Here is a 25766-nt window from a genome sequence, read left to right on the forward strand (position 1 = left end):
TATAAAACAACTCATATAATTTTTATTTGCTCTCAATTAAATTATTTCAACCAATATATCCAAAGAATAGTCAAAGAAATGAGCAGAAATCAAAAGACAACCACTATACTGTATATTGCCATCGAATATAACAACTCAAATAATTAATAATTGTATCAAACAATCTCAAATATCCAGAATTCATTGGTTCTAATAAGACAATGACAGTACCTTTGTGTAAAGTCAAAACATTATTCACTTTGCTTAAATATTATGGTAATAATCTTGGTTTCTTAAAGCTCACAACGAAGAATGTGGTCTGGTTCGGCTCGGAGTCCGGCTCTGTATGCAGTGAAGCCCCCTTTGGCTGACTGGTAGTGGTCTCGATTCCAGAGTGACAGGTTCAAAACATCAGTCCGTTGCCAGGGTTGTACTGCCGTGAGCATCCATCCATCCATCCATCCATCCATCCATCCACTGATGAAGAGGAACAGAATGAAAGCAAAAAGAGGCTCTGGGTCTCACACACAATGTGGGAGTTAACAGAAATCATCGGGAACAAATCACCGTCATGTATAGGTCTATGCATAATTTATGGAAGCTGTACAGAGATTATTGTAACAAACATTAAAAACAAAGCCTGGTGAAAATGCTCACCGACCTTCAAAAAGCATAGAATTCTTAAATTAAACCAGAGAAAATGAGAATGTTTTTGGAGGGACACCTCCTTTTTTCCCTTTATCAGTTTTTATCAATACTTCATGGCCAGACAGAAAACAAACATACCGTATCAACATAAGACGTTTATTCTCCTCCATATTAAAAGAGGCTGAGAGAAATGATTGTGTCATTTACTCTTTTATCTATATTTATTTGATTATTATTTTTTTTATCTAAATGGGTGGTCATGCAAATAGAAAAAGCCAAGTCCTTTATGCTTTTAGCTTGTTGGTAAAAGTTGGCAGGTCACCTCTTGGCCAGTTCTTGATGACTTGACTAATTGCTGATTACTGGGTTACAAGGTGAGCTGGCTGCTTTGCAGTCTCTTGGTGCCTTTTACCTCAAGACATAACTAGCCTTTAGTCAGCTAGTCTTTACAACTAGCTACATGTTTCTGTATACACCATTTAACTGCACTTTCTCAGTACATAGGTTTAGCAGTCGCTTCACACTTCTTATCTTGATAATCTTGCTGGAATCCATTTCTTTTAAGTCAACCATTTTAGCTTCTAAGAACCAAACCAGGTAGCTCACTAGCTGGCCAGGAATTGTTTCAAGAGGTTGACTTGTTGTTTTAAGGTGGACTGGTATTCCAAAATCATTGCTTTAAGTCTGCCTCATTTACTGACAAGCCACCTAGTCAACAGATAGATGGATACACTGACAACTCAGATAGGTAGAAGACCGACTGGCTTTCTGAGATTACGCTACTTTTGTTTTTCAGTCGACTGATACTTCCGAGCAGTTAAGCAGCTGACAAATCAACTTGTTTCCGATTACACAGCTGGTGTGTGAGCAGACAGCAATTCGAGATTTTTTTTGTGCTCCGAGGTCCAATTTGGTCGCTTGTACGACAGATGGTGCACTCCTGTTTGTGGATACCTCCTCACTGTTTAGGTATCCTGGACCTTTTCACTGACTTTCCCAGTTCATCACATCCACATGTCCATAACTGTCAACAAACCCTCTGCATCCCTCGAATGTGTATGACCAGTCATGTTGTATAACAGTGCTCCTTTCCAATGATCATGGCTACACAGCTTACAAAGCAGTTTGAATCAGTCTGTAACCAGTTGGTATGTCCAATACCAGCATACAATCAGTTTTATAATCTGAATCTGTCTGTCTGTAAGCAGTCTGAAGCTGGTATATCCAACCATTGTGAATCCAAGGCTTATTCAGTCTTCAAGCAGTCCTTTGTTCACAGCGTGGGATGAAGTGGCCCAAAACTAGTCTGCGGGCAGTCCTCAAGCAGTCCCTCCTGAAAAACTAAGGCTGTACACAGTCCAAAAACCCCAATGAGAACCAGTCGACCAACCAGTCTACCCCATTTCCAAAGCCAGTGTAAAAGCAGTTTATAAACCGGTCTGTAATCCAGCACCAGTTGAGGAGTCCCTCTACCAGATGTCAGAGCTTAGTTCTCTGCTGGTGAGCGGTACGAAGGTGCTGTTCAGGTGGAGTTCTGGTTTCTTCCCAAGCGTACTGCTCTGAGAAACCTGGAAAAAAAACAAGTGCAACAGTGATCAGCAGGAATCTCCCTGAAACCACAGCTGCTAGCAAAATATACAATTAAAAAAAGAAAACAATATACAATATATACAGTGCTACTGCATGCCAATAATGCACCATGCCTCATATATGACAACTATACTGCATATGACAGCTAGTTCCCAGTCTGTTAAAATAAAAAAAATATATAAATATTTAAGGTTTAACAATGTGGAGATTCTATTTTCTTTCTACATTCTCTTTTTATCCAAACAGACCTCTTGTTCCCCAGTGAACTGCTCTGAACCCCTGGGGAGAAAAGAGGGGTTTTATTTTTAATGTGATAAAACTCATGCACAAAACAACACACAAGAAAAGGATACACTGTGTAGATGTTGGATGCTAGAGACTATCCAAGAACTGTAAAAAACAACAAGTGGTCCTGTCTTTTCTCCCACCTGTCCATTCAGCAGTGTCATGGGGATGTTGCAATAGACGTGGCGCCCCCCGGGGCCCAGAGTGGAGAACTGCACGGTGGAGGGAGGTGGGAGAGGAGGCGACAGGGAGGGAGACTGTGTGGGAAGCTGGAACTCGTAGCTGCGGCAGAAATGCCTCATTTGGGCTGCTGTGGCAGTGTGACCGCCTCCCAGTGGCAATGTCATCTGGTTGTAGTCAGGGATCTCTGTCGCCAAGGCAACCTGTAGTATAGTGGTAATGATATGATTCTCTGTTAACTTTTAACACCTTAAGTATTATTCGAAGAGGCAATTAATCTTTTTAAGTTATTAATTATCACATTCTGAAAAGATTTTTAGACGTTACATAAACTGTGAAAACAAGCAACAACAAAAAACATGAACTTAATGAAGAGTTTTAAAATAAATGAAGCTGGGGCCTTTTTTTCAGCAGGAACCCCAAAGTGAGAAAACCTTGCCTCATTTTTGTTTGTATTCTGATGGAATAATTAGGATATCTTTGACCACTAGCTCAATGCAACACTCCAATCTGGATCTTTTTAAATGTACTGTCAGACAGTGGTGGAAGTTAACAGGAAGCAGTACAGCCAGTGAGGCAGCACTAGGACCTGATGTCTGTCATACATGGGCCATCACAGTCTGCAGTCTCTTTAAAATGTAGGGATGTATCTGCATCTAAATTTGTTTATCAGGAATGGACAAATATTGTAATGGACACAGATATTTATTCTACCTTGAGTTGTGTGTTATTATTTGGGTTGGGTGAGGGGAATGATTGACATGTCTGTTTCTTTCTTTCTAAATATGTATCACTGATTTCACTAACTAGTCATTTGAATTACTAGGCATTGTTTAAAACTGATGGCTGTATTTTGTAGTCACCCCCACTGAGTCAGCCCACAGCAGGCAGTGAGCTGACAACTGACCTATTCTGGTTATCACTCTAACATCGAGGCGGGGGAGGCGACGTGTGCAGGAGTAGCAGGACAAAAGCCTAGTGTGGCACCTGGATCTATTTCAAAGCCCTGGAAATTATGCCTGACAACAAAGCTTAGAACCTGTGGTTTTAAGCTGTATGTGTTAGTTTCCTCTATTAAAACCCCCCAAAACATTTTATCGTCTATTTCAGTCAATATTCATTTGTGTAAGCTGTAACACGCTGTATGTATCTGCCTTAGGTCTCATTGACTTTTGACTTAGCGTCCAGTAACACCCTACCATGTATTTCATGGTTACCTAAACACATGGAAATAAAAAGAGCTGGGCAGTTAGTCCTTAGAAAAATGTCCTTGAAAAAAAAACAAAAAAAAAAATGTGTGTATCAGTTATTAAAGTATATTGACTCATTTATATATTCATACTTACCTATGCTTATATACTCATTTATTTAATTTATTATTAATTAATTAATTAATTTCAAGATTTATTTCATAAGCATATTTACTTATTTATGTATTTAGTTATTTAACATTAACTTAAATCGCAGTGGTGGGGTTAGGATTAGGGATGTCAACAGTTAACAGTTAATCAGTTGACCAACGAGAATATTTTTTAAAGGTTGCACATGTCATTCTATTAGTTAAATTTGCTACTCTTCACTCTACTGCAGAGCACACCACCAGGGTCTGGTAGGAGCTAGCTAGCATTGCACTCATTAGGCTATTACCATTGCTGTTTTTTGCCCACCCTCTGGTTCCCCCCGGTCACCCCAGTGGGTTAGCAGTTTAGTTTTCAGCCATAAAGCTCCCTTTAGCATTGTTGACTTTGTTATCACTATTAGCTCTGTTACCACTGTTAGCAGCATCAGCACGGCTAGTGGTGCTAACATGAGGATTAGTGGGGCAACCTGGGGGTAGATGGGAGGATGGGAAAAATATTTTTCGCAGCAACAATCTTCGCCATTGGGGCAGCGTTACCAGCTGTAATCACTCAATGAGCAGCACAGCTAGCGAGCTAACGTTAGCTCCCACCCCATCTGTGTGGTGCGCACTGCTGAGGAACCAGTTGAGACGATGTTGTGGAGTGGGCACTATGTTTCCACATCTTAATGTAGCTAGCTGTCTGTCTGTTAGCAAAGCCATAAATCAGTTTGATGCTATGAAGGCACAGCAGTTGCATTGCCAGTGAACACAAGGTTAGAAAATACAGGAATATAAATTTCCTGATTTACCATGACTTCCAGCATAAACCATGCCCACTTCCCTTCTTCCATCTGAATACAGATACAGATAATGACGTCTCTGTACACATTTATTAACACGTAGAGGAACCAAAGCACTTTTAAATAAGTTAACCCACATGTATTATTGTTCCAATATACTTGGAATTATATGCCACTGGCCTGCATAAATGCCATTGCTTTGTTTAATTCATTTTCAGATACACAGTAGGTGAGTAGACTATTTTTAGTTGGGCTGGGGGTGTTTTAAGATTGGGCGCCAACATGTTATGAAACACACCACAGGAAAACACATCTTTACAACAAACAACAACAAAAAATCATGTTTAACAGCTTCAAGATGGGTTCATTTACAGTGTTACAGTAGATTATGTAAATTAGTCTAATTCCTTGTCCATGAATGTTTCTGTAAAAGCCTGACCTATAAATTCTAAGATTTGTGGGTAATACTGTGCGTGTGTGTGTGTGTGTGTGTGTGTGTGTGTGCATCTGTGTGTGTGTAATTCCTGTGCGCTCATCTCATACGTAAAAAAAAATCTTACACTAGGGCTCGTCATCACTACCTAACACCACTGATTCAACAAACACCAAGCCTAAGCAACAACATCAGTTTGAAGTAATACACATGCAACAGCTGACCTGATGATGCCCATGGCGACTCTCATTAGGGGGTGCCAAGGAGGCGGAGGTGGTTGTCATGGCAATAGTGGAGACGGTGGTCTGCAGGTCACCAAAGAGGCCTTGTTCACCAGAGTCCATCACCTGTTGACAGAGAAACATGTTATATCGTTTGCAATGTGCAGATTTATACAAATGTTTGAGTCGTCAAGGAGACTTTATCTTTATGTAGAAGTTACCACAGTGATAGGAAATGTATTCATGGGTTAGGTTAAAATGATAAGACTTATGATAATATGATAATAATGATTATGTTTCTCAATAACGAATCCTATGAAAAAAAAAAAAAAATAACAACAGCAATGAATCAATCCTACAAATGGGAGTTGTTCTTGTAGCTACTGGGTGACATGTTCCTGTAAATACTTAATAGAGAATGAAATATATATAATTCACAGCAAAAAAAAAAAGTTCCCAACAAAAACACAATTTATATATCCAGTAGGAGTGATGACAGATAGCCTAAGGGCCTGTGTAGCTGTGTAACTTTTTTTTCTCAGCGCCAGCATCTTTTTACAATTGTTCCCAACGAGGAAAAAGCATTTGTGGCTGTCTAGACAAAAAAGACCACCCCAGCATCTTCTTCAGACTGCCTGGTCTTTTTTTTGTGCAGCTACTCTGAGCGCTTCTGGTAAAATATCTGTGAACTTTTCAGAAAGGCGCTGGTGTCGTCACTGCTGCTCCTTTATCTACCGTCTATCCCAAACTGTATGATATATCAGTCAGAAACTGTCACAACAAAGACAGAAAAGCCAATTTGTGGGAGCAGATTGGCTGGTCATTGAGTGTTGCTGGTGAGTGTTGTGCTTTTTTCACCATCCGTGTTGTAATCTTGTTGCTAAGTGGTAGTAAACCCTCTGTTAACAGAGCCTTGAGGTAGCTACCTAGCTAATGTTTGTGTCAAGATATGTTTGTCGGTGGAAGATTCTCAGTCATCCAGGTCATTGTAATCGTAAGTGCTATATTGTAGGCAGCTGGACTTGCCTGTGTTTCTTGAAGACGTTTCGTCTCTCATCCAAGAAGCTTCTTCAGTTCTAAGTGACTGGTATGAAGTTGCAGGCTATAAACCCTGTGTGGGTTGACAACTTAACACCCATTCACCCCTGGTCCCACCTGATGCTAACGACTCACATGGTGGCCAGGTGGGTCAACAACTCACATTGTGACCTTAACAACTGTGAAACTAAGAGTTCGCGTGACCCCTACGACTCTGTAATGGTTCCCACCCACACAGGGTTTATAGCCTGCAACTTCGCACCAGTCATTTAGAACTGATGAAGCTTCTTGGATGAGAGGCGAAATGTCTTAAAGAAATGCAAGCAAGTCCAGTTGCCTACGATATAGCACTTACGATTGTCAAGATATGGTTGTTTTAGAAACAAAACCCACGTGTAGCACTTCAGAAGAAAAGCACTCGGAGTGCTTTATTAATGAAGCTTTCCTCAGTACCCTGCCACCACCTTTCTGCCAGAGAAAACCACTATGTGGACACAGGCCCTAACACATGTTTCCTTCGTTGACTGTAAGACAAATATAGAATAACACCTTACATCCTTATCATTTAAGTGAATTAACTTAACTTGGCTTTGGCTCAAGTTTCCTGTGAAGGATTTTATACCATTTCTAGTATTTCTTGAAAGTTAGTCTTGAAACAACAGTTGCCATGTCTTATGGCAAACCTTGTATCAGTACAGGTCACATTATGTGTATAGTATGCGTATAGAAAATAATATCTACAGTGATATGATGCTAATTAAGCCCAAAGGTTTAGAAAAAACAGTGAAATCATGGCCTTTGTTTGCTGTTGTACGAGTCCACTTTGTTGCATTTATGTATTTAGCTGATTTAAGGTAATACAGTCCAAGTTCAAGTGAACTATTACAGTTTAATAAAAGTGCCATGGACTCCATAAAACGTCCTCCCCCAAGGTTTTGGTGCTGTTGAGGTTTGAAAACACACCTGATTGTCATTCAGTGTATGTCGCTAGGCATGATGGATGGCTTGAATTCTTCAGAGTTCTTGTGCAATTTTTCAAGAAGTTAGCAAGTGTATTCCTTGGCCCATAAATTGAAGAAGTACTTCACCTCTTCTTGGCTATATTGTGTTATACCAGGCTTTCTAAGCATGAATAACTGCAGACGATAAGATGTCAATGTCTATACAGCCACTTAAACTGATAAAGCCCTGAAAGTTGGGTTTGTTTAATGTGTGGTGATTCTTTGTTGCTATAAGTTACAATGGCAATGTTCTCAGCTGGACTAATGCACAAAAGTAAAGGAGTAAAGATCACAACATATGAATGAGATAATACAATGCCATTTGTTGCTGTTACACACACTGAACAAAAACTACTTAAAACTTAACCATTCTGTTATTGCTCCCATTTTTCATAGGTTTAAGTTAAAGATCTAAGACTTTTTATACACACAAAAGCCTTTATATTAGATTTTGGTCCATCCAAATCTTAATCCATTGACGTGATAGGTGTGGCATATTAAGGTCCTGATTAAACAGCATCTTTACTACACAGGTGTGCCTTGGGATGGTCACAATAAAAGGCTGCTCTAAAGTTTGCAGTGAAATCTTAAAAAAAAGACATTTATTACAATATCACATGTGCTACAGAATTGCATTTCTTGGTCACAGATACCACAGAGAATCAGTCAGTATCTGATGTGACCATCATTTACTTCATGCAGTGTGACACACCTCCTCCACATAGAGCTGATCAGGTTGTAGATTGTGGCCTGTGGAATATTGGCCCACTCCTCTTCAAGGCTGTGTGAAGTTGCTGGATATTGGCAGGAAATGGAACACGCTGTCGTACATGCCGATCCAGAGCATCCTAAACATCCTCAATGGGTGACATGTCTGGTGAGTTTGCAGGCCATGGGGCCATGCATTACCATGCTGCACATGTGGTCATGGTGGCAGATGACTGGCACAACACTGGGTCTCAAGATCTTGCCCATACTGTAACCCCACAGCCACCGTGGGGCACTCTGCTCCCAATGTTGACATCACTGAACCACTCACCCACACAACATCTTACACAGTCTGCCATCTGCCTGGTAAGGTGTAAAGCAGGATTCAAGCCACCATGGGGTGCTTTGTTCACAATGTTGACACCAGCGAACCACTTGCCCTCAAAACGCCGTACAGTACATGCTGTCTGCCATCTGCCTGGTAAGGTCCAAAGTAGGATTCATCAGTGAAGAGAACACATCTCCTCCAGTGAAGGGAAAAGCTGCCCACTCAAGTCAGTTACGATGAAGAACTGTTGTCAGGTGAAGACCCTGGTAAGGATGACCATCATGCAAATGAACTTTGCTGAGACGGCAGAAATTCTGTGGTTGATGCATCAGCTGTCTGTGTGGCTGGTCTGTAATGATCTTGCAGATGAAGACGCTGAATGTGGAGATCCTGAGCTGGTGTGATTACACCTGGTCTATAGTTGTGAGGATGGTTGGATGTACTGTCAAATTCACAGCAATGACACTGGAGTTGGTTTGTGTCAGTGGGCAACAGCTGTGGTGGACGTTCCTGCAGTCAGCATGCCAGTGGCAGGCCCCCTAAAAACTTGTGACATCTGTTGCATTGTGTTTTGTGATCAAACTGCACATTTTAGAGTGGCCTTGCTGTTTAATCAGCATCTTGACATTCCACACCTGTCAGTTGGAAGGATTATCTTGGAAAAGAAGTGCTCACTAACATGGGTTTAAACACATTTGCAACAAAAATTTGAGAGAAATATATCTACTGAGGGCATTAAAAAATTCTTAGATCTCTAACTTGAAGCTGTGAAAAATGGGACCAAAAACAACAAGTGTTGCGTCAATTTTTGTTCAATGCAGTTCACTCTTTATTTGTTTCTCAATCATTATTCCCCAGTGCCAAGCAGCAGGAGAACATCACTTTGCTAATCAGGGCATACACCACCTGAGGTGTTAACACATGGCAAACATGTACACATTTTCCCCCATTGTGATTTCAATTTTCATACATTACCTGTATTTAGCAGACATTTCAAAGGCCATCTGTTTGTTGTGAGTGTATGTGCCGCAGGGGAGCATAAGTAAATGTTCAGACCAAATTTCCACAGCTATTGTTTTTCTAGGCTTCCAGACATGCCACTAAAATATTTTTTTTCTGTCTCTACACCTGTATGTATAGTCCCTCAGTAAAAGGAAAGGGTTTTAGTGCGTATTCTTTAAGATGTGCACATTAATCTGTTTTTTTATACTTCAGGACAGATTTCAGGATTGAACGAAAAAATAGTAAAGCATCTTCCTTTTATAGTATATCTCTTGGGAACTAATGAAGGTTTGGGGTTTCACTTAAACAAACAACTCCAGTGTGTGCATGATTGCGAGAAACATACGGAGAAACTCATTTTAGCCTTTTGTTTCTGGCGCTATACCTGGCGTCTGGACAACGTCTCCCTGCGTTTAGCAGGCATCTCATAAACCACCTGTTTCCAAAACTTAGATGACAGCTCATTGCTCTTAGGACCCCTCCACTTGATGATAGATAAAGCCTGAGGAGAGAAGAAGAGATTATTCAGGTGTCTTACTGCTTTTGGCCTCCTGGTGTCTAATGAATTTAGTTCACACCCTTCTTCCCTCCCTTTGTTCATTTCTCTCTCTGTGTACCTTGATTGTATGTTTCAGTGCCTCCACCTCTTGGTAGTTAATGACATTCTTCAGGTCTGCACACTCTATCATGATCACCTGGACACACAGAAACACAGAGGCAGAGGTGTTTAGGACAGAGCAACTCTTCAAGCACATTGTACAAAGCACTTCACAACTTTCTCAAACATGCAAAAACGTAATTACCGCACATGCCTGCCTGCATTTCCTGTTACCCCAATCATACCTTGATCTCCCCAGTGACCAGCATGGAGTGCAGGCGTGTCTCTATCTGGAAGATGCTCCACCCTCTTTTGGCGACAAACTCTGGAGTCAAAACGATGATCAAACGTCTGCTCTGCTCCACGCTACGAGCCAAGTCCTCAATGTAAGCTGGGAGACAGAGAGACGTGGAGACAAAGTTAAAACTGAAAACAGTAAGAGGAGATTCAGAGAAGGATGTCATGTAGAATCAGGTGAAGGTCAAACAGTTGGTGTTTTGCAATGTATTATAGAAATCTATGATATGTGTATTCTTATTGTTGTCAGTGATGCTGTTTTCTCCAGTTTTGACACACATTTTTGTATTTTAGTTTTTTGGTCTATTTCTTTACCTGACCATCGCTGTAGAGATTTACTCTGGCAAAATAAAAGAGGACTGACACTCTTCCCATTGACATGAGATGATTCCTATCAGCCTCATGTCTGTGTGGTAAGCATGGAGCTGGGGTCAGACTGTGGTTAGCCTAGCTTAGCATAAATCTAAAGGGGAAAAGCTAGCCTGGGTCTTTTAAAATTGATACAAAACACCTCTAAAGCTGACTAAGCAAGACCAGTATGCCTCATTTGTATCACCGGCACATGCACTGTAAGGAGTAATGTCAAAACAACAATTTGTGGTTATAGAGAGAATTACTTGCTGTAACTATTTCCTGGTAGACAACAGCTGGGTGCAGCGGACCATACACCTTCGAGAAGCATCGTCACAGTAAGGGCATGAAGTTTGGTGTATAAATCAGACAGTTTTAGAGTTGCTGCTAGGTGTATTCTAGTTTTTATACTAAGCTTGCCTACACATCTTGACGTTAGCTCTGTATTGAATGCACAGAAGAAAAAATGCAAAGAAGCATATGTCTCAAAATGTTGAACTTCTGAAAATTTTGCTTAGCCCAGAAACTTATTTATCTGTTCTACACAAAATACACTGAATGCGCTTAAGAAACTGACATATCTACAATAAAATCCTGGCTCCAATAATGGACCTGATTCGCTAGGTGGCTTTTGAAAGAAATAGTTCAACATTTTGGGATGTACAGTACAGGCCAAAAGTTTGGACACACCTTCTCATTCAATGCGTTTTCTTTATTTTCATGACTATTTACATTGTAGATTCTCACTGAAGGCATCAAAACTATGAATGAACACATGTGGAGTTATGTACTTAACAAAAAAAGGTGAAATAACTGAAAACATGTTTTATATTCTAGTTTCTTCAAAATAGCCACCCTTTGCTCTGATTACTGCTTTGCACACTCTTGGCATTCTCTCCATGAGCTTCAAGAGGTAGTCACCTGAAATGGTTTTCCAACAGTCTTGAAGGAGTTCCCAGAGGTGTTTAGCACTTGTTGGCCCCTTTGCCTTCACTCTGCGGTCCAACTCACCCCAAACCATCTCGATTGGGTTCAGGTCCGGTGACTGCGGAGGCCAGGTCATCTGCCGCAGCACTCCATCACTCTCCTTCTTGGTCAAATAGCCCTTACACAGGCTGGAGGTGTGTTTGGGATCATTGTCCTGTTGAAAAATAAATGATCGTCCAACTAAACGCAAACCGGATGGGATGGCATGTCGCTGCAGGATGCTGTGGTAGCCATGCTGGTTCAGTGTGCCTTCAATTTTGAATAAATCCCCAACAGTGTCACCAGCAAAACACCCCCACACCATCACACCTCCTCCTCCATGCTTCACAGTGGGAACCAGGCATGTGGAATCCATCCGTTCACCTTTTCTGCGTCTCACAAAGACACGGCAGTTGGAACCAAAGATCTCAAATTTGGACTCATCAGACCAAAGCACAGATTTCTACTGGTCTAATGTCCATTCCTTGTGTTTCTTGGCCCAAACAAATCTCTTCTGCTTGTTGCCTCTCCTTAGCAGTGGTTTCCTAGCAGCTATTTGACCATGAAGGCCTGATTCGCGCAGTCTCCTCTTAACAGTTGTTCTAGAGATGGGTCTGCTGCTAGAACTCTGTGTGGCATTCATCTGGTCTCTGATCTGAGCTGTTGTTAACTTGCGATTTCTGAGGCTGGTGACTCGGATGAACTTATCCTCAGAAGCAGAGGTGACTCTTGGTCTTCCTTTCCTGGGTCGGTCCTCATGTGTGCCAGTTTGGTTGTAGCGCTTGATGGTTTTTGCGACTCCACTTGGGGACACATTTAAAGTTTTTGCAATTTTCCGGACTGACTGACCTTCATTTCTTAAAGTAATGATGGCCACTCGTTTTTCTTTAGTTAGCTGATTGGTTCTTGCCATAATATGAATTTTAACAGTTGTCCAATAGGGCTGTCGGCTGTGTATTAACCTGACTTCTGCACAACACAACTGATGGTCCCAACCCCATTGATAAAGCAAGAAATTCCACTAATTAACCCTGATAAGGCACACCTGTGAAGTGGAAACCATTTCAGGTGACTACCTCTTGAAGCTCATTGAGAGAATGCCAAGAGTGTGCAAAGCAGTAATCAGAGCAAAGGGTGGCTATTTTGAAGAAACTAGAATATAAAACATGTTTTCAGTTATTTCACCTTTTTTTGTTAAGTACATAACTCCACATGTGTTCATTCATAGTTTTGATGCCTTCAGTGAGAATCTACAATGTAAATAGTCATGAAAATAAAGAAAACGCATTGAATGAGAAGGTGTGTCCAAACTTTTGGCCTGTACTGTATGTTAATTCATGTTAATTAGTAAGTATTAGAGGTGCTTGTAAGTGTATCTTTAGGAGTCAGGCTAGATGTTTCTTTTTCCAATATTTATGCTAAGCTAAGATAATCACCCCTAACATAATACCGTAAAGAGTTTTATTGATCACTTTACCTGAGTTGGAAATCAAGTGGTGCAGGAATGAGTCCTAAAATCTGTAAACGAGTTAGTGTTTTAGCACTCCCCGTTCCCTTATCTCAAGGTCAATGGGTTTTTTGAATGGGTTTGTTGTTAGATGCCTGATATAAGGTCTGAGGTTAACACATGCACAAGAGATATTCATGTTTCTCCAACATAAAATACGTTGGTATGACTTTTGAAGCTTTTAGGTGTCTTTGAAAAGATGGTTTCTAACAAGTGGCTAAATGAGACTGCAGCATCTCATCACACCAAACACGGCTTTACAGCCTTGTTGTGGTGGTGACATTTAGTCATACGATCATGGTGTAGTTCATTTGTAGCCTAATGTTAGATTTTTACTTCCAGCGATTGCATTTACACTTCAAAAATCATACTAGTGGCATTCATTTGCTGAGATTATCTTGACTTCCTGTTGAGAGAACCAGGCAAAGCTAACTTGTCCAACTACATTTGGGCCAAAAAAGTTTATAATAACGGTATTGTTGCATTATCTTTTGAAAATTTGATATACTACTATTAATAATAATATAATAACAACAATAATGCTATTTTGCATTTTGTCTTTTTTGGCAAATGAACGTTAACGGCTGGGCTCCACTGGGCACGTCAGCGGCGCGACATGTCTGCAGCGCGAGTCCCGTAGCAGCCCGCCCCCGTTAATCAATTACAGCGGCTGCACCAGCAACAGGAGCAGTGCGAAAATCCCCGTCTGTCGCGCGACAACTCTCTAGTTTACACAGCTCTTCTATTTTCGTCGTGCTACGCTCCCCTACGTGACCCTCCAACAGATATAAACTACATGCAATAGTATGCTAAATGAGCACAATGTGTTTTTTGAAATGAATAAACCATTATCAGAGGTGATATGTGATGATTTTTTTTCATGCATTTACCCATGTTTATCCGTGACATTGTGTAAATGTCCATGGCGGACATTTGAAAGTGAGTAGATGACAAACAGTACAGTAAACTTGTAGATAACGCAAATATATGTAATAACTTAGGTGGAAATTGCTTTAACATTTCATGCAGCCTACATGCAGCCTCTCGGCTCGGCAAACGGTAAACAACCCCGCTGGCTTCTCTACGTGTCGCTTCCGTATGCAGTCAGTGGAGCCCAAATGAATACGCCGCGATGCTACGCTGACGTGATGCTTATGTTTGCAGCCGGTGGAGCCCGGCCGTTACTCAAAATGCAAGAGCAGTCTGTTACCGCACAAAAAGAGCAATTACCCTTAATTAAATTGCAACACCCCTACTTGGAAAGTAAGCGAATAAATGCAGTTCTCAAAATGTTGAACTATTCCTTCAGACATGCACATTTCTCAAAAATAACAAAAAATATCACAGCTACAGAGAAGGTTTAATTTATCGTTGATTACAGGAGAAAAAAAAAGCAAAAAACGAGAGCTACAAAGGGAAGAGGCAGAAGGAAGAATTGAATTTCCCTGTATAGTATCTGCCTATTTCTGCTGGCGGCATCCTTCAACTCATTTTCTTCAGAACTGACTGGAATGACTGACAGGAGGATAAAGTAGAGTGACAGAAATGCTTGTGCAAGAGTTTTGGCTCCAACACACGGCAGTGGAATCAGCTCTTAAATGGGGATCAGAGTTGTGCTGATATACCACCATCAGCTTTTACTTATAACTTAGGGAGGGACTTGAGGAGTTGAATGGGCAGGTGATGAGATGTTGTAAGGGAGGTAGAGCTCCTGTGTGCAACAATATACGAGTCACTACAGAGCCAAAAGAGTTCAACGCAGTTTCAAATGCTTCTTCTCATCCTCACTGTGGTGCTGTTGCTTCATACTGAGCCCAGTCTAAACTTGTCTTCCCAAACTGTCTCATTTCCAATTATTTTTTTGTGACATTCTCTGTGTTTTTTTGAAACGTATGTCACTGAAATTGCTCATTATTTCTCAAAATTTGTAGTTACTGAAAATGTCTGAAAACCATGTGTTCTGTGAAAAACAGATTACCTCTCTCTCTGTGTCTCTCTCCTTCTACCATCTCTTCACTTGCTAACTAAATTAATGACAGAGACTCTCCAACAACACATTGCAATTTCACGCTCAATTTGAGGGGCACAAATAGTCCAGAACATCCCAAAATTCAGTCCCGCTCTTTCTCTTTTCTCTCTTTATCGTTCTCTCTCTTCCCCACAGTTAACCTCCCCTCCTCTCCCCTGCCCTTCACTTCCTGTCCCCGCTCTCTATTTTTGAGGATTATGTAAATCAATTAATGAAATAACACAAACCAATGACCCCGTCCCCACCTCTTTCTGCTCCCGTTGTTTATTTCTCGCTCTCTTGTTAATTTCCGAGGGCTAATGGAGTGGATAATTGAATGGTGTATTTTAGGTCGCGTTGCCATTTTGCTCTGTCAATGGCTTTGGTAAGCACTGAAAAGGCTCCTCTCTGTGTCTCTGTGAGTCACTCATTCTTCTTCACACTCTGTAACCTTTAGTTCATATGCAGCTTAGAGAGAGTTATGCATGTTGTTATGCATAGTGGACATTTGTTTTTGGGATGTTTTGAGGGCACAGAGAGGAGGCCTCAATTTTGGAGGAAATATGACTTTCTCATCTGCATTCAGGATGCAGTATTGTGTGTGTTTGTCTTGAATGTGTGTTGGTTGGAGACATGGTTTTGGCTAAGGGCAGTTCATTATGATTAAGTAAATTTATTTATGTATTTTAAGAGAAAATGTTAAATAATGCAAAGAACACATTAGTGTGTTTCTTTTTGGTCGCATTATAAAGTTATTTTAGCCACTACATTCTTTCTTAGGAAGTTTTTGGACAAGTTGAAATGTGATTTTGGCAATAAAATGCTAATGCACAGGGGATAATGGCTTAATATTTTATTTCATGCATTAGTTTGATACTTGAGTTGAAGTAACCAGGTGCCTCAGGGACCACTGAACGTGTTTTATGATGTTTTTAATGCAATGAGCAGGTATATTACATATTCAGTCTCCTGATGCACATACTCACACTGTCTAATAAATAGCAATGAAATATCAAAGGAAAAACACAGACTCATACGTTGTCCATTTTTACTGGACAAAAAAAACAAAAAAACAATATCAACAGTGCACAAATTGTTGATATATACAGTACAGGCCAAAAGTTTGGACACACCTTCTCATTCAATGCGTTTTCTTTATTTTCATGACTATTTACATTGTAGATTCTCACTGAAGGCATCAAAACTATGAATGAACACATGTGGAGTTATGTACTTAACAAAAAAAGGTGAAATAACTGAAAACATGTTTTATATTCTAGTTTCTTCAAAATAGCCACCCTTTGCTCTGATTACTGCTTTGCACACTCTTGGCATTCTCTCCATGAGCTTCAAGAGGTAGTCACCTGAAATGGTTTTCCAACAGTCTTGAAGGAGTTCCCAGAGGTGTTTAGCACTTGTTGGCCCCTTTGCCTTCACTCTGCGGTCCAACTCACCCCAAACCATCTCGATTGGGTTCAGGTCCGGTGACTGTGGAGGCCAGGTCATCTGCCGCAGCACTCCATCACTCTCCTTCTTGGTCAAATAGCCCTTACACAGCCTGGAGGTGTGTTTGGGGTCATTGTCCTGTTGAAAAATAAATGATGGTCCAACTAAACGCAAACCGGATGGGATGGCATGTCGCTGCAGGATGCTGTGGTAGCCATGCTGGTTCAGTGTGCCTTCAATTTTGAATAAATCCCCAACAGTGTCACCAGCAAAACACCCCCACACCATCACACCTCCTCCTCCATGCTTCACAGTGGGAACCAGGCATGTGGAATCCATCCGTTCACCTTTTCTGCGTCTCACAAAGACACGGCGGTTGGAACCAAAGATCTCAAATTTGGACTCATCAGACCAAAGCACAGATTTCCACTGGTCTAATGTCCATTCCTTGTGTTTCTTGGCCCAAACAAATCTCTTCTGCTTGTTGCCTCTCCTTAGCAGTGGTTTCCTAGCAGCTATTTGACCATGAAGGCCTGATTCGCGCAGTCTCCTCTTAACAGTTGTTCTAGAGATGGGTCTGCTGCTAGAACTCTGTTTGGCATTCATCTGGTCTCTGATCTGAGCTGCTGTTAACTTGCGATTTCTGAGGCTGGTGACTCGGATGAACTTATCCTCAGAAGCAGAGGTGACTCTTGGTCTTCCTTTCCTGGGTCGGTCCTCATGTGTGCCAGTTTGGTTGTAGCGCTTGATGGTTTTTGCGACTCCACTTGGGGACACATTTAAAGTTTTTGCAATTTTCCGGACTGACTGACCTTCATTTCTTAAAGTAATGATGGCCACTCGTTTTTCTTTAGTTAGCTGATTGGTTCTTGCCATAATATGAATTTTAACAGTTGTCCAATAGGGCTGTCGGCTGTGTATTAACCTGACTTCTGCACAACACAACTGATGGTCCCAACCCCATTGATAAAGCAAGAAATTCCACTAATTAACCCTGATAAGGCACACCTGTGAAGTGGAAACCATTTCAGGTGACTACCTCTTGAAGCTCATGGAGAGAATGCCAAGAGTGTGCAAAGCAGTAATCAGAGCAAAGGGTGGCTATTTTGAAGAAACTAGAATATAAAACATGTTTTCAGTTATTTCACCTTTTTTTGTTAAGTACATAACTCCACATGTGTTCATTCATAGTTTTGATGCCTTCAGTGAGAATCTACAATGTAAATAGTCATGAAAATAAAGAAAACGCATTGAATGAGAAGGTGTGTCCAAACTTTTGGCCTGTACTGTACATTTAGTAAAGCCCAGAGGAAGAACTATCAACATAATATCTTGGACCTACAGTATTATATCAGGTTTTGATAAAACTTCACACAGGGATGACGTTTATTTGTAGGCAAAAATGTAAGTTAGCATTGCCCTTGCTCCCTGGACAAAAAGACAAGAGGATTTTTTCTATTGGATGTTGTATTACAACAATGCCACTACACCGAGGCTACAAAGCTGTGTTTGGCGTGATGATGGTCCGCAGTCTGGGTCCATGTCATTGGTTCGACAGCCCATTGGTTTGACATCCCATTAGTCCGACTGTCCGTGGTGCTGAACGGCTCGCGGCGGGCATATGGTGCGTCGCGACCGGCCTGAGGCGGAGCAGGCTCATGGTTATGTGTTTGTCACTTTCTTTTTCATTTTAACCCACACCATGATCTTTTCCTGACCCTAACCCTAACAAAGTGGTTTTTGTGCCTAAACCTAACCAGACCTTAACCACAGGGCATCATGATGATTTCGGAACGGACTTCGGAACAATGAGTTTAATATGGTCGGAACAATGGGATGTCGAATCAATGGGCAGTTCCCCGCAGTCTTATTTAGCCACTTGTTAGCAGCTGTCTTTTAAGAAACACAAAGGCATCAATTTTTTTGGGAGGGGTATTCACTGTCGTATTTTATGTTGCAGAACAAAGTGTGAAAGTGTCTTTAGCTTGTGTTAAACACAGGCCTTATTTCAGGCATCTAACAAAAAACAATTCAGAAAACCTACTGACTTTGAGCTAAAATGCTAACTTGTTTCTGGGTTTTGAGACCATTCTATAGGTGTGTCATATTCATTAGAATATTAACAGGGAAAGTATTCAGTTTCTGTTTTTTATTTATTTCACTTTAAAGGTTCTGTATGTAACTTTCAGAAAATCTTTAGTGACACCTCTCTCTGAGTTGATTGGGTAAACTGCAGTTAGCATCCTGTTGATTGTGCCCACGTCCCGTGGCCATAAGTGAGCACCTGGACATTGGCAAATACCACAGACTGTGTAGTAAGATAGACAATGCATCTCCACTTCCTCCTTCTACACAAAGATGAAGCAAAAAAATGGTGGATATGGCCATCTTGTGCTGGTAACATAATTTAGAGCCAGAGTCTGTGCAGTAGAGATCTCAGCCATCAAGTTCTGGCCCATGCACCTGTTCAACCAATAGGGAGCAGTGCCCTTGATCATGAGCACACGATTGGCACACACAGTCATGTGGTCAGACTACTTTTTATAGCATCAATTAACTAGTTATAATCAAACTTATCAGAAAATGAGAGGGTGGTGCAGGATCAGACCCCTGGCACTCCGTCTTGCTCTGGCTGAATTTGAGTTGCTACAGGGCACTAAGTGAAGGTTCATCTCCACTCGGCTGCCACTGCAAAATGTATACAGTGAAAACACAGCATGTGTGAAGTCTGTGTTGTGGTGGGTGCTGCTCATTCACTGACATTAGTGGACTTCATGTCTTGGCTAATGTTGGCCAGTGTCGCAAAGAAGCAAGGCACTCATGAGCACGCATAACATCACATACTTTGGATTTTCCTGGAAAACTCGCCCCAAGTCTTTCACATAAAAATCAGTCTATGGGTTGTTATAGGCAACCAAGAAGGTCTGGGAAGGAACATTACAATCTGTACACCTATTGGCAATAAAAATGATTTACACATGTAAAAAGTTACAAGTTACATACATAACCTTAAAAGCTGCATAAAAAAATATTATGGCATCTTGGGGGCAGCAGAAAAAGCTGTAAACACAACACTGACAAATGGTCATCTTATGTGCTTGTTTTGGCAAATGTGTTAGCAAGCTATTGCCTATTGATAAAGCCAGCAGACACAGAGCAACATTAGCATTCATTTGGAGTCTTGTTTCTAATGAATTTAGGTCCAATATTCACTTTCCTTTTAGCTCTGGATCTTGGTCTCTAACAGCTGCTAAATGCTCCACTATGTCCACCTGCTAGTCTCTAACTTTGTCTGTCTGTCTTTGGTGGTTTATCAGAGCTTGTTAAGTAAAATCAGCTGCCTGTCAAGGATAACAAAAGGATCAAGGAGAGCAGTGATAGTGACCCAATGTTTAAAGTTTCGACCAAAACAATGTGCTGAAAGATGGCAGAATGCTCTGTGGAGCTGAGGGACACTACAGAGTCAGGTGGTAACTCTGCACATAGTTATCTGTTCATTGGTAATATATAAATATCAATCACTGCATCTTTAATGATTCTCCCTACTGTATAAATCACCAGGAAAGCTGTACATATTACTGTAACAAAGACAGACTACATTTAGTGCATGTGTAAAAATGTTTGGGAAAATTTTAAATGTGCGTTTATGTGATAAACAGTTAAATGAAACAGATGAACCTCCCTACAGTCTAATCTAAATCTAATCTCCACTCAGTGTCCCTGCAGCTAGCAAGGCCAGAGATGACATTAACATGATGGATAAGTGTGTGTGTATATGTGTGTGTGTGTGTGTGTGTGTGTGTGATGAGTAGACTGACAAATCAGTATACCACAGTATATCTGCCCTTTTTCCTGATACTCAAATACTCTTATTGCATGTACAGCCACATGCCCTGCAAAACTGTCTTGAAGTTTTTTCATCATTATAAAAATTCACAGTATTCAGTGTACATGTTGAGATTACACACATTTGTGCTTGTGAGTATCTGTAGGCAATAGTTGCAATACTTACTGTCAGCCTCCAGTGTAAACTATCCTCAAACATTTACTGTGTTAGTAAAATGAATGGGGATAGACAGACAAGTAGATGCTGTGTGCCTACATGTGAATGGCAGTAAGTGTTTTCCCCTTTCGATGTGTCAATAATGGAATTGTGCATCTCTGTGCACCTGTGTGTGAGAGTGTGTGTGTGTGTGTGTGTGTGTGTGTGTGTGTGTGCGCCGCCAGGTCACAGCATTGACAGATAGAGCAGTACCAGTCATATATCCCCTCCGGTTAGACAGAGAGTGACACGTAACCCCAGAAATGATGACAAATTTTGTGTGTGTGTGTGTACTGTGTTCACTCGATACATCCTGTGCAGTGTGTGTGGGAATGTGTGGTTGCGAAACTGAAATACAGACATTAACTATGCTGTGAAAGACACAGATTGTGTTTGTAGAACTTTCATAAGAAAGTGAAATCATGGATGTGAGAAGAACTGTGTCTGAGGAAGAGCAACACTGTGTTGTGTTGTGTGTGTGTGTGTGTATGTCTGTGTACATGTGACTTACACCTGAGATCATACACAGACATGTGTGTCTGTAAGTGCGTTATGGTGAAGATCCTCATACATTGTTATTTATTCTGACAGAGTGATGAATTCTGGGTATTGGGGGTTATAAAGGCCCACAGAGAGAGAGACAGGATGTGTGTGTGTTTGTGTGTGTTGTGAGGAAGGACGAAGAGAGGAGTAGACAGACATACATACAGACAGACAGATAGATGGATACTTACTACTGCTGGGTATTAGATCTCTGTCTGGTATAAACAGCTTGTATCCATAATGTTTCTCTAAAACATCTGGCAAGATCTCCAAAGCAAATGTTTCCTCATCACTGCTCGCCCGGCTGTGGAGGAGAACAACAATTACGTGCCAGATTCAAAATCAAATAGTCAAATGAGCACCTGGTGGTTGCAAATGCATTTTAAGTGGTTAACAGTTAAGCATCCTGTAAAATTCATCTAAATTGACCTAAAACACCTATCCAAGGCATACCCAAAATAACCTGAGAGCTGTCCTTGTTCCATTTTTTGTACATGCACATGCATGGTCTCATTTGAAAGGTAACATTTGGAAGATCTTTCCCCAACAGTCAGACCCCATGCGAACAATATTCTCTACCATGACTTGGGGGGCACAGTGGTGCAGTGGTGAGCACTGTCACCTGACAGCAAGGAGGTTCTGGGCCTCTTTCTGAATGGAGTTTGCATGTTCTCCCTGTGCCTCGTGGGTTTGCCCCAGGTGCTCCGGTTTCCTCCCACAATCCAAAAATATGCAGGTGAGGTTAATTGGCAATTCAATTCGGATTTATTTTCTTTGTTAATCAATATGTTACTGTGTTAAATAAAATGAATAAAAATAAAAAATTTTTTCTGAGAATTTAGGAGAAATAAAGAATGCCTGCAAAGTCTCTTATGAAGCAAGACCAGTAAGAGTGGGCTTCTTTGCTTCTGAAGCTCTGCAGCTAACAGGAGTAAGGCTGATATCATTTGTAACTTGAGCACAGTAGTAGGGTGTAACATGAACACCCAAAGCACTTCAACAATGTCCAGGGCCATGTGTTCTCAACAGGAAAATAATGACTTAACCTGCAGGTTGTACCTGTGTTTTAGTGTGAACATTAAAAAGATCTTTAAGCTGATTTTCAGATGCCCTACACAACTCAGCATTTTTTTCCCCATTTTTTATTCATTAACATATATGGTTATTACTTAAAATATGCATTCATACAAACACAAACCTACCAAACCTGGCAATCTCACTGTAATGACCCCGGATGCTGCACAAATTCATCATTATGTCATTACGTCTGCATCTCGTTTACCAAGAACTAGTTCCAGTGAGTATCACCCTCTGAAACCACAAATTTTTTACATCTCTGTTTATGGATGGTGTAAATTAGTGAGCTTTAGAGAGAACCAGGGCAGCTGTTTCCTTCTGCGCCATCAGTGTCACAACTCCCTTACCACTGAACTTCTCCTTTAAGCAATGGAAGCTGTTTAAATCTACATTTAAACATAGCAAGCTTTTAACATCCAGCGAACATGATTGAAGTAAGCAGGGGCTTTTCATGCTGCAGAACCACTGTTGTTAGCAAGATAAGAAATGTGTACAGAGGTAACTGACCTGCCCAAACAGTCAAGGTCCACTTTAGTGTAGGACAGATAGGCATCATACTCCTTATTATCTGTGAAGAGAGAGACATAGTAAGAGAGAAAACTACATTTTAAACAGCATCAACTAACCATATCCTGAATGATGATACTTTCTGATCATCCTTCATCTGGACTAGAGGAGAATAAATGGAAAGAGCAATTCACCTTTAGGGCATGAGATCTTGGGAATGCCCTGCTAAGGACATTAGACTGACTTATTTGTAATCAATACTTTCAATCAATACTACAAAATTATGTCTTTGTAATTTTCAACAACAAAAAAAGACATAGGCTGTTTCTGGTTTAACAAAAAAACAATCTTGTCTCTGTAGGGATCTTTTGCTTTCGGTGGAAAAAACAAGAACTGTCAGTGAACGTACACTGCACAGATGCCCCGAATGGTTACACTGCAGCCTGTATCACAGGTGCTGCCTCTCTCTCACTTAATGCTAGACCAATTTCAGCATGGGAAAATGATGTCTAAGTTGATAAAACCCAAATCACTATTTAGATGTAAACTTGATCTAGTGTAATTGTTGTGTATCTTATTCTTTTTATTGCCTCATTAACATGCTTCTATCATCACTTATTACTTTTTTCACTCACACTCACTCATTATCGAGTGAGTACAGCATTTAGCAATAGGTTGGGTACATGGACATTTTGCAGAAACCTCTTGCATGCCCTCTACTGTATTCTTGTTGCTGCCTGTCATGTCTTAAGTTCTCTGCTCTTCATGGTGCAATATGTATGTTGAAATACGCCCTGATTCTGTTGTGAGTTACCTTTTTGAACACCGCTGTTATTTGATTGTCCTGAATTCAAAGTGAGCTCAAAATTAGACTAACCATCTTCAGTTTCATCACTTCCAAAGTGTCTCCTGTAACAGAGCATGATCTCCAGGTTGTAACACTTATAAAGTGCTGTGAGGACTCCCAGCAGCAACAGTATGACCCCCAGACCTCCAGCCAGCTCCAGACGATACATATCTACAGTCGGTGAGATACAGGAAGGGAAAGAGTAAAAAAGAATTTGATGAGATCATACAGTGTATCAGTTATTGTTCACAGGATCTCTGATGATGAGGCGGTAAATCCTAAAAAATCATATTTTCTTCAATATTTCAGACTTTAAACACTGTTTGACTCAAGCTCAGTTTTGTTTATGTTGATTTTCTTCTGTGCTTATTACAAACTGGTTTGCTCACGGCTAAGCACACCAAGTCAATTTTATTTCAGGAAATGTAAAAGAAATGAGAACTTAAATTACCTTCAGATTGGCACATTTTCTAAATTGGTGACGAGGACTGGGGCTCATTCACTCACGCAAATAAACATTTGTACAAACAATAGATGGTGGGATTGTTTTTTGAGGAGTCACAGCTGTATTAAGAGTTTCTGTTAACAGTCTGCCTAACACTCTCACCAAAAAGCACACTGAACTGAACTGTATTGACTGAATGAGGCATAAAAAGACAGACAGACAGACAGACAGACAGACACACACTGACCCAGTGTGTAAGACATTGTACAGTAACATGACTTCTGTAAAACCACAAAAACAAACTGCCTGTCAAGAGCTGCTTAATTGGGAGCTAACTGTTAATGTCTGTTTCTTTCATATTGAAATTCACTTAGGACTTGATCTTCTCTGCAGGCAGGTCAGAGGTCAGAGGCTAAGTGTGTATCACAGTTCAACATTTAATTAAAGCTCCATTAGGCAGTATTTTGATGTCAACACTGAATGACACGACTCCCAGTAATGTGAAAGCTGTACAAACAGATCCCTCTGCAGCTCTGTGCAGCTCAGAGCCAGCGGCACGGGGGGCATTAGGGAGCAATGCTTGTCCAAATACGCTTCTGTGCTCCCCCCAAATTCTTAAAATTCATTATATTATAATGAACATAAAATAGGATAAACATGTATCGATAAATGATTAAAACAGTAATTTGTAAATGAATTCCTAAGTTAAAAATACATATATTAAAATCATAGTCAGGCTGGCATAACCTCCCTAACGCCACCCTTTGACAGAGATGCCTACCACTGAAACATCTAGCACCTGTACATGATCTTTATTGGAGGTGGGGAAGTTCACCTAATTCACATTTGACCCTCAATCAGTTTTACCGCATCCCTTAAGGTCCAGTGTGTAAGATCTGGGAGATATGGTGGCGTCTAGCAGTGAGGATTACAGACTGCCAACAAGCGGGGACCTCCAGGGTTGAAAAATGAAGCTAGGACCAAAAACTGCAGTTCCCCTAACGGCCACTTGAGGCTGGCTCCTTATGACCACAACAAGCTGAAACCTGATTAGAATTACTTTAGTGTTTATTGTTTTAGAGTTTTTTTTACCGAGAGCAGAATTATCTGTAGAGGTCTCTTCCTCTCCAAAACAAACGCACTGCTCCAAAGCCCTCTAATACGTGGTCCAGCTATAAACTACATTTTGACCTAATCTTGTTTCTCTGATAACTTAATGTGTGCTCACCCTAATTATGATCTAGATGTTCAGAAGATTTTTACTGGGAGCCGAATTATCCACAGATGTCTCCTCTTTTTCAAAACACATGGACCCGCTGATTTAAACTGGTAAAAACACAGAATAAAGCAGTTTGCTGTTAAACAATCAGAGTTTATCCTACGCTGTTGGTGCACATGGGCCTCTAACTACAGTGGCAGATGCGAAAACGCAAAAAACAAAAATGCAAAAACAAGAATGGCCATATCTAAAGCCAGTGTTTGGTGTAACTATTCTGGGCTGCTGTAGAAACATGGCGGTGCAACATGGCCACCTCTGTAGACAACGACTCACGCACATTGGTTTTTGTTGTCTATGC

The 25766-nt window shown here is 40.8% G+C and overlaps 1 protein-coding gene across 3 annotated transcripts in view; it reads right to left on the bottom strand.

The window, feature by feature from the left end:
- il1rapl2 (interleukin 1 receptor accessory protein-like 2) overlaps positions 1–25766 on the bottom strand; it is a 633588-nt gene continuing 607822 nt past the window's right edge. For 2 of the 3 annotated variants that reach the window (XM_078169190.1, XM_078169189.1), the window contains exons 10-19: positions 23775–23915; positions 22898–22958; positions 21505–21617; positions 10399–10544; positions 10173–10250; positions 9941–10057; positions 5482–5604; positions 2646–2885; positions 2466–2496; positions 1–2195 (exon numbers count right to left, since the gene is read on the bottom strand). In XM_078169190.1, the coding sequence (XP_078025316.1) occupies positions 2107–2195; positions 2466–2496; positions 2646–2885; positions 5482–5604; positions 9941–10057; positions 10173–10250; positions 10399–10544; positions 21505–21617; positions 22898–22958; positions 23775–23915 (1139 nt within the window). In that variant the 3' untranslated portion in view covers positions 1–2106. The remainder of the gene's footprint in view (positions 2196–2465; positions 2497–2645; positions 2886–5481; positions 5605–9940; positions 10058–10172; positions 10251–10398; positions 10545–21504; positions 21618–22897; positions 22959–23774; positions 23916–25766) is intronic. The other variant, XM_078169191.1, reaches the window with a different exon arrangement.

Source organism: Epinephelus lanceolatus, chromosome 7 (assembly GCF_041903045.1).
Source record: "Epinephelus lanceolatus isolate andai-2023 chromosome 7, ASM4190304v1, whole genome shotgun sequence".
Lineage (NCBI taxonomy): Eukaryota > Metazoa > Chordata > Actinopteri > Perciformes > Serranidae > Epinephelus > Epinephelus lanceolatus.